Raw genomic sequence first — 11622 nt, forward strand, 5'->3', positions numbered from 1 at the left:
AGAGCTGGAGATCACGGCTTAAAGTAGCTAACCTCACCACTTTGTCTGTAAAAGCAGAGATGCAATGCTGAGGTCACCAAACCGAACACCCTCAATGCCTCTGCTGTGCCTAGACATTCTGTCCATGAACAGTCCATGAAAGTTATGAACAGAATCTGTGACAAAGGGCAGCCTTAGGGGACTCCAACTCTCACTGGAAACGAATCTTACTTACTGCCAGAAATATGGACAAAACTTGCATCGGTGATACAGGGACCGAACTGCACTTATCAGTACACCCCCGACAGAACTCCCCGAGGAACACGGTCGAACGCCTTCTCTAGGTCCACATGTGGACTGATTGAGCGAATTCCTATGGACCCTCGAGGATCCTGCCGAGGGTAGAGATGGTCCACAGTTCCACGGCCAGAACGAAAACCACACTGCTCATTCTGAATCTGAGATTCAACCTCCCGACGGACCCTCCTGTCAAGCACCCCTGAATAGACCTTACCAGGGAGGCTGAGGACTGTGATTCCTTTGTACTTGGAACACACCCTGCGGTCCACCTTCTTAAAAAGGGGGACCATCACCCCATCTGCCAATCCAGAGGCATGTCCCCGATGTCCACGCAATGTTGAAGAGCCAGGACAGCCCCACAACATCCAGAGCCTTTGAAAACGGCAGATCTCCCCCTGGGGCCTTGCCTCCGAGAAGCTTTTTAACTTCCTCGATGACTTCGACCCCAGAGATCCGTGAGTCCACCTGAGAGTCTCCAGGCCCTGCGTACACAATGGAAGGGGTGTCGGTGGAATTGAGGGGTTAGTTGAGTATTCTCCCCACTAACTCATGTCCCGAGTCCAGGTCAACAGCACACTCCACTTTACAGAGTGTTAACGGTGCACTGCTTCCCCCTTCTGAGACACCGGATGGTGGAGCAGAATTTCCTCGAAGAAAAAAGTCAACACGTGACGCAATTCCCTACAGCAGGGGTCGGGAACCTTTTTGGCGGACAGAGCCATAAATGCCCATTTTTTAAAAATAATTTCCCATGAGAGCCATACCATTTAAAAGAAACAATGGGCTAAATACAATTAAATGCATGTATTTTAATCAAGACCAACAATTTTTGGAGTATACTAATGTATTCTTTTTAATAACATTTTCATATTGAAGCCTAGAAAAAAAAACAACTCACCATTAATGAGAGTTCTGGGGCTGCATCGTTTTTCTGATGGCTTTGTAGTCCGGTTGATACGCGGAGAGGTTTAGCTTCATGCAGGCGTTGAGGCTCTCATCAGTCATAATGGCCCGATCGTGAACTGTTCTTGCTGACAGAGGCATGTCTTTTATCCGTTTGAGTATCTTTTCTTTATCAGTGAAGTCGTCAAAAAGTTCATTAGCCACATCAAGCATAAATGTTGAAATACTCGCTATGAGTGAATGGCTTTCCGTTCCTCACAATTGCTAATGCACCGGCCAAACTAGCTGAATTAAAGTCACCTCGTCTGGTCCATACACAGAGTTGCTGTTGACTAGCTTGGACCTTCCTCTGGAGCTCTTCACGCGCTTTCTTTCTGCTGTCCCCAGCTGGGTATTTGGTTGCAAATGTAGCATGTCATGTCAAAGTGGCGCTTGATATTGGATCGGTTCATTGATGCAATTTTGTCATTGCATACCTCAGCATGTAGCAGAGCCTCCTCTCTCCACAAATGCGAATTCTTCAGTCCACACACTCTGAAATGTTTGGTAATCGTCATCTTTTTTTCTCTTCGCCATCTTTCTTGCTTTTCTGGCACACACCAGCTTGCAAGCTGAAATTTTAAATAAAGCAGATGGAATTTGACCTCTCACGACCCCGCAGGCACCGTATTGTCCAATAAAAATCACGCTTTTTTTCGACCGACCTGGCATCACGCTTCTGTACACCGAAGGGTAGCTGGGATTGGCTGATATGACGCAACCGTGGATTTCAGTGGTGGAAAACAGATGGGATGGATTGCAAACGTTATCATATTTTATATTTTGAAAGCTAATTTAACATTCTGATTTCAGTAGGTCTATTTTTCACTTTGATAATATAACAAAATTATTTATTACTTCAATTGTGTAAACAAATGTCAGATTAGTCCGCGAGCCAGACGCAGTCACCAAAAGAGCCACATATGGCTCACGAGCCATAGGTTCCCGACCCCTGCCCTCCAGCAAGGTTACATAACATTGAAAGCAGTTTTGCATTTTGATTTTACCTTTTTAAATCGTTACAGTCCTGCATATAGATTATTGCTTTGAATGTGGCATTTTCTATGACTTTAGCGTGAGATGCTTAATGTATTTGTATTTTCTAAAAATAGTCAATATAAGAAGATAAATGCACTCTTCAACGACAGATCGTGTTTATTGACAGAGATGAAGGAGCTCTGCAAACATACAAACATATATGTCTCAGTGGTGACCATAATCAATTGAACGTGAAGGGAGCAACAGAGACACACAACTAATAATAAATCAAATGGGACCACTCACAGTGGTAAATTTGTCAATGCAATACGAGCTACACGTTAAACGCTGTGAACCGGTCCATATTACACGTTGTAATTTGCGGCGGTGACGTCACCAAGCACCCCATTCTCAGCCCCCATCTACTCCACATTACAGTTAGCCTGGGCTTTGTCGCTTTTTTCTGTCAAACGGCACAAAGCAACCCAAGTACACAAAATTTTGCATGGGTTGGGAAGCCAGGCTCACGCAGATGTGTCAAAGAGTTACAGTTCAATAGGTTGGTCAGTCGGTCTGTGTTTTTTGAGGGAACAAGCGGTCCAAAAAAATGATGACGGCGTCTTTACATACTAAAGGGAAATGTGCTTTCGGCAGTTTGCAAACATATTTTTTAAGGTTGTGTTAAACTTATAATCATATTAATATAATATCTAGTATTGGAGTGCTCGTGTGGATTGGTGGGTGGCGAAGAATGTGCAGGGAAACTGCATGAACTTGTTTTCTTCAAAGTGTTGTGGAACAGGCCCAGACAGGGAGTACCGGACGAGAACACCTCAAGGTCGGTGAGAAACGAGAACAACATCACGTCCAGGTGGTTGGGCTTCGCGGGGAAAACCCAACCGCCTGACCTCAGCAATAACACCTAGACAGGGAAGAGATGGCCATCGACCAATCATCACACAATGTTTTGCATTTTTTAATATTCATATTGTGTTTCTTTAAAACTGGGCAACCCGGAAGAATGTGTCGTCTTTTGGTGGTCACAAAAACGCACGAGTTTTAGTGTGAGGGACCTGGGACCCAGGCCTGTATTAGTTCGCTTTGTCAGGAATAAACAATTGGTAAATTTGGTCTGATTGATCTACTGGTCTTCTCTTTGACAGGACGAACTCGCAAAACTGTTAGGTGCGCCAGTGTGTGGATTGGGACATAGCAACTCATGTGTTAAAGGCCTAGAGACATCCCTTTTTTTTTTCAATTAGAACGGAATTTGATAGAATGTATAAAGTGCCGCATTGGAAATTAAAAATGGACACCGATTACTAAGAATAAAGCTAAAATGAAATGCCAGTTTATCGATCGGGTCCCGCACGAAGCCAAACCGGCGGCGCCATTACTGTGACGTCACAAGTTGTACATCTGGATGTCAACAAACCCAAACAACATGGCAGTTGATAGCGACAGCTCCGTTTCTAGCGGCAATATTAGCATCATTTTATCCGATTCAGAAACCTCTTTTGACGCAGAATATGATGAATCTAGCAGTTCACTTGGGCTGAGCTGAGCACATTTTCTGAATTGTGCCCCTCCCGTCACTCTGGTTAGGTTGGCATAGTAAAAGGTGCTCTTGGGGGCTTTAGAGTGCCGAGTTGATCTCGGCACATGAAGACATGACCACCTGCAACGTTTGGTTTAGGTTTTATAAGCATTTTTAATTTTATTGCTTAAATCGCATTTTCTCGACGAGCTGAGCACGTTTTCTGAATTGTGCCTCTCCCGTCACTGTGGTTAGGTTGGCATAGTAAAAAGAGTAGAGTGCCGAGTTGAACACTGCGCATGGAGAAAGGAACATCTGCAGCGTTTGGTTTAGGTTTTAGGCGCATTTTTAATTGTATTGCTTAAATCGCATTTTTTCGACGAACTGAGCACGCTTTCTGAATTGTGCCCCTCCCGTCACGCTTCGACATACTTTTCAAAGTCAAAGTCTCCTTTATTGTCAATTCCTCCGCATGTCAAGACACACAAAGAGATCGAAATTACGTTTCTCACTATCCCAGGGTGACAAGACAGAGTTCACAACGCACATACAAGTAAACAACACAGGAAAATTAAAACAAGAAGATGAACAATAAGAGTGATAGCACGCTAGCCGCTCCCGATGCACAGCAGAGTCCGGAAAGGTGACAGTCTGGTTTTTCGCTTTCCAAACAAGGCGTGCGCGCTCCCGCGGCAGGGGGAACAAAATCTCACGGGGGAACCAAATCGAGCACAACACCTGTTAGATGACAGTCAACCAGGCCACTGTGAACACCAGCACACAGCAGGCACGCACTGTCCGGTTCGTGGATCCTATCAGGCGAACGCAACCCATCTTGTCGTCCTGCGAACGAACGTACGCCAGGATAATGGAAGGCACGGCTAGGCGAGCTGGGTTGGCCGCAAACCTGGCCCGACGTCTCCGCGCTGGCCCCTCTTCCCTTTTTGTTTACATTCACAGAAGCTAAACGCGTACAACTTGAGACGTCACTTCCGGCTGGCGGCTCGGTGCAGTCAAACTCGTCTGTGCGGCAAATTTAAATTATATTTTTTCTGAGCAACAGCTTCCTTTTCGTTGTTCCGAGCGTCAATTTATATTTATAAGCCCATAAGCTAACTAAAACCGATTTATACATATACCGGTGTCTCTGGGCCTTTAAGTGTTGATCGCAATTTTGAGTCAGATCAATAACTAAAATCCGTAGCCTAACAATACAAATGAAAAAAACAATAATTCCTGAAAAGCAGTAAGAAGAACAAAATCGTAATGAATCCCCACCCCAAGATTGTTCCAATAACATATTTGTTGTTTCTTGCAGGATTTGTTGTGCATTGCTTACACCAGGGGTCACCAACACGTTGCCCGCGGGCACCAGGTCGCCCGGAGGACTGTTCTAAAATTCGCTCAAATAGCGGCACTTGTCAATGAGCTGCATCTATTTATTTTACAGTCAAACCTCGGTTTTCGAACGTCCTGGTTCTCGAACAAATCGGAATTCTAACAAAAAATTCGAGATTTTTTGCTTCGGTTGTCGAACAAAATTTGGAGGTCGAACTTCGCGAGATGAGCCGGGAGGACCCGAGAAAACCCGACCGCGCGGCCCGGATGCCGACTGACTCCGTTGTTATTGTATTTTCGTTACTTTGAGGATTGTATTAACCCCTAATCATGCCTCCAAAGAAAGCAAGTGGGAGCAGTAAAGCCATCCTAAAACACAAAGACACTCTTAAAGCAACGAGACAGTGAGCGCCCAGCCGTTTTTGTTTATATCACGCACGCACTCGACATAAAGTTCCCAAATGCAGCCAATGAACGAGCAACAATTGCTCAAAGCGCGACTGACGAAGGCAATTGAATGATTTAAATTATGCTCACGCCAATTCCTCGTGTTCATTCGGCTCGTTCAGTTCGCGCGCATCTCTACACTCAATTGTCCCGTCCCCTTTAACTGAGAACAAGTGTCGCTTTGTGGGATCAACTGTGGACCGAACATGTTGGTAACCATCGCGCACACGGTTTTAGGTGAATAAATGGTCTTAGGTGACGCTTTTCAGTCTCGTGTGTGTGCTTTGCTTTTTATCCACGACATCAGTCTTCACTGTGCAGAATAGGTTCCGGGTTTTTTTTGGTTTTGTTTTTACAAATGACAAAGCGCATCACATTTTGCATTTACAATCATCAAAATTATAACTATGTTACCTTGGTTTCAAAGAATGCCTATTGAAAGCAAAACATTTAACACCTCTCATGGAAACTTCCTTGCAAACAGTATACACTATAAAGAATAAGTTCCAATTAACAATTGTTTTCATCAAAAACAAAGGGAATCACATTTTGCATTTAGAAACAGAACATGACGTTGTGGATAGATGATCACAATGTTACCTTTGTTTCAAAGAAAGCCTAACTAAAACAAAACATTTAAAACCACTACTCATGGAAACAGAGAAAGGGTTAATTGAATTTGAATGGTCTTATTTGTGTCGCAGGTTCAAAGTATTGTATGGGGCATTACAATTTCCACATGCGCGACTTTATTTTTTTTCTCTCGCAAACAAAAAAAAAAGACCATAACCAAAGACAACCATTTACAATGGCTAAATTAATATTCAGAAATGAAAATAGCAAATAGCGTGTTAGTGTTTCCTCGAATGTGTACTTGTATGCACTTAGCACACAGACCTGAGTGAGTGATACTTTGGCCTCTTCTACTTTTGTAGTGCTGGCAAGCAATTGCGCAGGCGACCATGCTAATGGCCAAACCATGACGTGCAAGGAAAAGAAGGGCGAAGCGGTCAAATTGACAATCACAGGCGCAAGTGCTGTCACCTGGAAGAAGGGAGACATCCCCATCACTACCAGTGACACTGTTAGATACCAAGTAGTTCAAGGTCCAGCACAGTCTCTGGCGATCAACAACCTGGCAGAAGGCGACGAGGGAATCTACAAGGCCGATGGCACCTCACCAGAAGAAAAGTTCAACGTCAAAGGTTTGATGTTGCAGGAAAGCACATGAAAGCTTTTTGTGCAGCATTTCCTTCGCACAGGGCACACACACACACACACACACGCGCGCAGACAGAACGCACCATCACGCACGCATGTTTTTGGAATGTGGAAGGGAAAGGCACGTGAACAGTGACAACACGCACACACACCACACAGGGAGGCGAAAAACGGCGTTAGAAAAATTTTCTTGTGCTAATTATGTTAAGGAGAAAAGTTGGAGATGCAAGATATTCCCCGAAAAACAAGATTCCGCGGCTTTTGTCCAAAATTCCAATTGAGACCAAAATAGCAAAACATCTCGGCGTCCTTTTCAAAGAGTCGACTTAGTACTTTCCTCCAATGGACTTTGCACGCAGTGATTCTGCTTTTCTTGTGCTGGCAGCGTTGGACTGCTTTGGCGACGCAAGCACACACCTGCTGTGCCAGGGCAAGCCGGGCGTAACCCTCAAAATGGCAGCCAAAGAGAGTCTCCTCGATCGTATGGAAAAAGGGGAACACCCCCATTGCCAACCTGCCGGCCGCTAAGTACGGTCCAACTGCCGAGGATATCCTGATGATCAAGAACCTGGATGACACAGACGAGGGATTGTACACGGTCAAAACTCCAGACAGCAAGTTCGCCGTCCAAGGTTTGATGTTGCAAGAAAGCCGCTCACCACAGCATTTGTGCAGCATTTCTTGACACAACGCACGCACGCACGCACGCACGCACGCACGCATTTGCAGGCGTGGATTCTGCTGGCAGGCAGGCAGGCAGGCATGCCACAAAAGAGCAACTCAGAAAAACAAGAAGGTGCACATGACAGCCAATTGATGACAGCATGTCAGCCAAATGATCATTTTCAAATGGCTAAATTAGGAATCAATCAATCCGGCAACTCTGAAAAACAAGAAACGGTGCACATGATAGACAGCATGTTAGCCAAATGATCATTTTCAAATTGCTAAATTAGGACTCACAATCAATCCGGCAACGCCGGAAAAACAACAAAAGGTGCACATGACAGCATGTCAGCAAAATGATCATTTTGAAATTGCTAAATAAGGACTCACAATCAATCAGGCAACTCTGACAAACAAGAAAAGGTGCACATGCCAGCATGTTAGCCAAACGATCATTTTCAAATTGCTAAATTAGGACTCACAATCAATCCGGCAACTCTGAAAAACAAGAATCAGAATCTGATTTATTGGCCAAGTTTGTGCATGCCAAGCAAGGAATTTGACTCCGGTTGACCTCAGCCTCTACAACATTCAGGTGGCTAACAACATTCAGGTGACTAACAAAATTTAAGTGGCAAGAACAGGATATTATTGACAAGTGATTTCTCTGAGACTCTAAGAGTGGGGTGAGTTCATCAGAGCAACACATTTTCCAAATTGCTAAATTAAGACTCACAATCAAAATAACACATGACAGCATGTTAGCCAAATGATTACAAAACCATTTACAAATTGCCAAATCAAGACTTAATATTGATCCCATGTTGAGAACTTCTACCTACCAGAATGTCCATCTGCTTTTCTTGTGCTGGCAGTGGCGGACTGCTTTGGGGACACCTCAAGCGTGACGTGCAAGGGCGACCGGAGCGGAAACGTCAAATTGAGAGTCTCGGACACAGCTACTGGTCCTGTCGTCTGGATGAAAGGAAGCACCTCTCTCACCGGCGAGGATCCCAAGTATGCCAAAAGCGGACCTCATGGTGAAGGCCTGACCATCAAGTCCTTGGATGTGAGCGACAAAGAATCGTACACAGCCAAGTATAACTCCCCAGCTGTCACCCAAGTGTTCAATGTAAAGTTTTTGGTGAGTTTGATGTTGGAGGAAAGCCAGTCTCCACATGAAAGCTTTTTGTGCAGTTATTTTCTCGCTTCATTGTTTCATTTCAAATGTATTTCCGCGTTGTTTCTGTGCTTTTTTTACCTTCTTAGCAAAGCTTTTGTAAAAACAGTCATACTTTGGCCGCCTCTGTGCTTTTTTGTTTGTCAGGCAAGACCAATGGCAACTGCCTGGTTAAAAAGAATGGCAAGGTTCGATTGGAATCTGGAGACCCAAAAGCCACCTGGAAGCACAACGACAATCTTGTGACAGGCTCCAGATTCACTCCATCAGCAGGCAACCTGGAGATCCAGGACCTGCAGGACAGTGACTTGGGGACATACAAGGCCATGAATGACGTGAGCATCAAGAAGACTATCCAGCTCAAGTTTCCTGGTAGATTTCATGTTGCTGAAGAAACAAACATGGCCTCATGTAGGATAAAGTTCCAAAGTTGCTGGCTGACCTTTTCCAAATGCGTCTCCCATTCAGCGGTCTCCGGCAGCAACCCCCAAGACGGCAACGGCAAGCCCCGAGACGGCAGTGCCGGGGGCCTGTCCTACTCACAAGCTCTGCTGGTGACGGTCACCCTGGTGCATCTGCCGCTTCAGCTGGCCGCCTAGAAGACAGCAGGCCAAAAGTGGAGGGAGGGAGGGAGGGAGGGAGGGAGGGAGGGAGGGAGGGAGGGAGGGAGGAAAAGTGCCCCCCCGCCCACACGACATGCACTTAAGATTTGCCACTGTAGGTGCATTTTGCTTCTTTGGATTCAACGTGTGCTTCTTTTTGCTCATCAGTCTCATCAAACTCCATTGATTGTTCTTTTTCCCCTCTTCAATAAAATGACCAATGTTTGTTTGTCTGTTTGTTTGTTTGTTTGTTTGTTTGTTTGTTTGTTTGTTTGTTTGGAATGAGCTGCTTCACAAATGACTACATTTAGGAGTGAAATTCTATTTCGGTGTCATCCAAAGGTCCCACCCATCCTGCCGAAATTTCCAATTGCCTTCACTTTGAGCCAGAGATTGCTGGCAAAAAATGGTTAAATCCCTGTCAGGCTCGACAAGTGACTTTGTTGGAATTGTATTTACCTATATATCATATGTATTATAATAATAATAAATTATATTTATAATGCACTTTACATTCGGAGGAATCTCAAAGTGCTACAAGGCAAGTAAAAACAAGAAAACAAAGCAAGGACAAGTATAAAACAACTGGACGACAACCAGGATATGAGAAATGCTAGAGTAAAGAGGTGAGTTTTAAGTCCGGTTTTGAAAGAGTCAGTGGATTGGGGTGCTCTTAGGTGGTCGGGGAGGGAGTTCCACAGTGTGGGGGCTGCATGGCAGAAGGCCCGGTCGCCCATGGTGTGCAACTTGGTTTTCGGGACGTGGAGAAGGTGTGAATTGGATGAGCGGAGGCTTCGGGTGGCAGGTTTTGGGGCAAGGAGTTCTTTGAGGTATGGGGGAGCATGTCCGAGGATACACTGGTGAGTGAGGAGGGCGATCTTATAATCAGTTCGGAATTTGATGGGGAGCCAATGCAGAGAACGGAGGATGGGTGTGATGTGGTCGCTTTTCCGCACCCTCATCAGGATCCTAGCAGCGCTGTTTTGGATGTACTGAAGCCTCTGGAGGCTCTTGCTAGGGATCCCGATGAGGAGTGCGTTACAATAGTCTAGCCTGGAGGAGATAAAGGCGTGGACAAGTTTCTCAGCAACCGTCAGGGTAAGTGTGGGGCGGAGTTTGGAAATATTCCTGAGGTGGAAGAAGGAGGTTTTGCAGATGTGTTTTATGTGTGACTCTAGGTTGAGTTGAGGGTCCAGTTTCAACCCCAGGTTGGTGACAGTGGCTGAGAGGGGGATAGTGTGACCGGCGAATGAGATGCTTGTTATTGGGCAGGTATGGATCTGATGGGGAGTACCAATTAACATGGCTTGGGTTTTGTCACTGTTGACTTGCAGGAAGCTGAGATTCATCCACGTCTTTATCTCCTCCAGACACAGGTAGAGGATGGATGAGGGAGATGGAGGAGGCTGGGTTGTGGCGGGCGGGGGGTCGAGTTTGAGGTATAGCTGGGTGTCGTCCGCATAACAATGATATGAGATGCCGAACTTCCTGATTATATTGCCGAGGGGTAGCATGTAGAGAGTGAAGAGGGTAGGACCGAGTACAGATCCCTAGGGGACACCGGAGGTGACAGTGTGTGTGTCAGATTTTTTTCCCTCCCAGGGATACGTACTCGGTTTGGTTCGAGAGGTAGGAGGGCGGTAAATAAGTAAAACAGTGATAGGATATGGAGGTTTACATTTGAATGCAAGGGATTCGAATGAGGAGGGATCAGGTAGAGGGAGGGGGGGCAGCTTTAGATCAAGACGGTGGAGTACAGCGAGGCCACCGCCACGGCCAGTGCTGCGAGGTTTAGTTATGTATTTATAACCAGAGGGACAGGCTTCATTGAGGGATTGATAGACATCCGGTGGTTGCCAGGTCTCAGGCAGGCACATTATGTCCAAGCCTTTGTCCAGGATGAGGTCGTGAATGAATTATGATTTAAGGGTGAGTGCTTGGATGTTGAGGAGATCCATTTTGATTGTGGCTGTGGGGCTGTGTTTAGGTAGGGGGCGAAGTAGAGCGAAATCCACTCCACGTTTTCTGTGCCACATGAAGTGCAGTCCACTCTGTGTTGGAGTGAAATCCAATTCGTTGTGTCCTGGCCACCCGGGGGCCGCTCCGTGTTGGAGTCCGTTCCGTGCTGGAGAAAAGTCCACTCCGTGTTGCGCGTCGTTGGCAGCCGGCTGATTGTGGAGGTTTGTTGCGGACCAGACGACTGTGGGCCGATCGCGCCAGCCTAACCAACACCGTCCTCTCGTTCCTCGCCCCAGCTCCGCCCGACAGGGCCTCTCCGCTCAACTTACGGTTGCGGTCCTGGTAACTGCGGCCCGACCGCTTTAGCCTACACACTAAACTAGATGCTAAAAACTAAACTTTAATAATGGCTAAAAACTAATATGGTTAGTGTGTGTGTGTGTGTGTGTGTGTGTGTGTGTGTGTGTGTGTGT

General features: G+C 45.9%; 2 protein-coding genes across 2 annotated transcripts; one reads left to right on the forward strand and one right to left on the reverse strand.

Moving 5' to 3' along the window:
- The first annotated feature begins 6067 nt into the window (after positions 1 to 6067).
- LOC148394864 (uncharacterized) lies at positions 6068 to 9209 on the forward strand. The gene is made up of 5 exons (XM_088381125.1): positions 6068 to 6726; positions 7128 to 7374; positions 8284 to 8552; positions 8736 to 8960; positions 9057 to 9209. Exons 2-4 carry the CDS (start codon positions 7299 to 7301, stop codon positions 8832 to 8834), a joined length of 444 nt encoding a protein of 147 aa, XP_088237251.1. The 5' UTR covers positions 6068 to 6726; positions 7128 to 7298; the 3' UTR covers positions 8835 to 8960; positions 9057 to 9209.
- A 313-nt stretch (positions 9210 to 9522) lies between these two features.
- LOC148394865 (uncharacterized) lies at positions 9523 to 10704 on the reverse strand. The gene is made up of 3 exons (XM_088381358.1): positions 10485 to 10704; positions 9788 to 10412; positions 9523 to 9586 (listed from the first exon to the last, which is right to left on the reverse strand). Exons 1-3 carry the CDS (start codon positions 10702 to 10704, stop codon positions 9523 to 9525), a joined length of 909 nt encoding a protein of 302 aa, XP_088237484.1.
- Between the last annotated feature and the right edge of the window lie 918 nt (positions 10705 to 11622).

Source organism: Syngnathus floridae, chromosome 7 (genome assembly GCF_059516105.1).
Source record: "Syngnathus floridae isolate MCC-2025c chromosome 7, RoL_Sflo_1.0, whole genome shotgun sequence".
Classification (NCBI taxonomy): Eukaryota; Metazoa; Chordata; class Actinopteri; order Syngnathiformes; family Syngnathidae; genus Syngnathus; species Syngnathus floridae.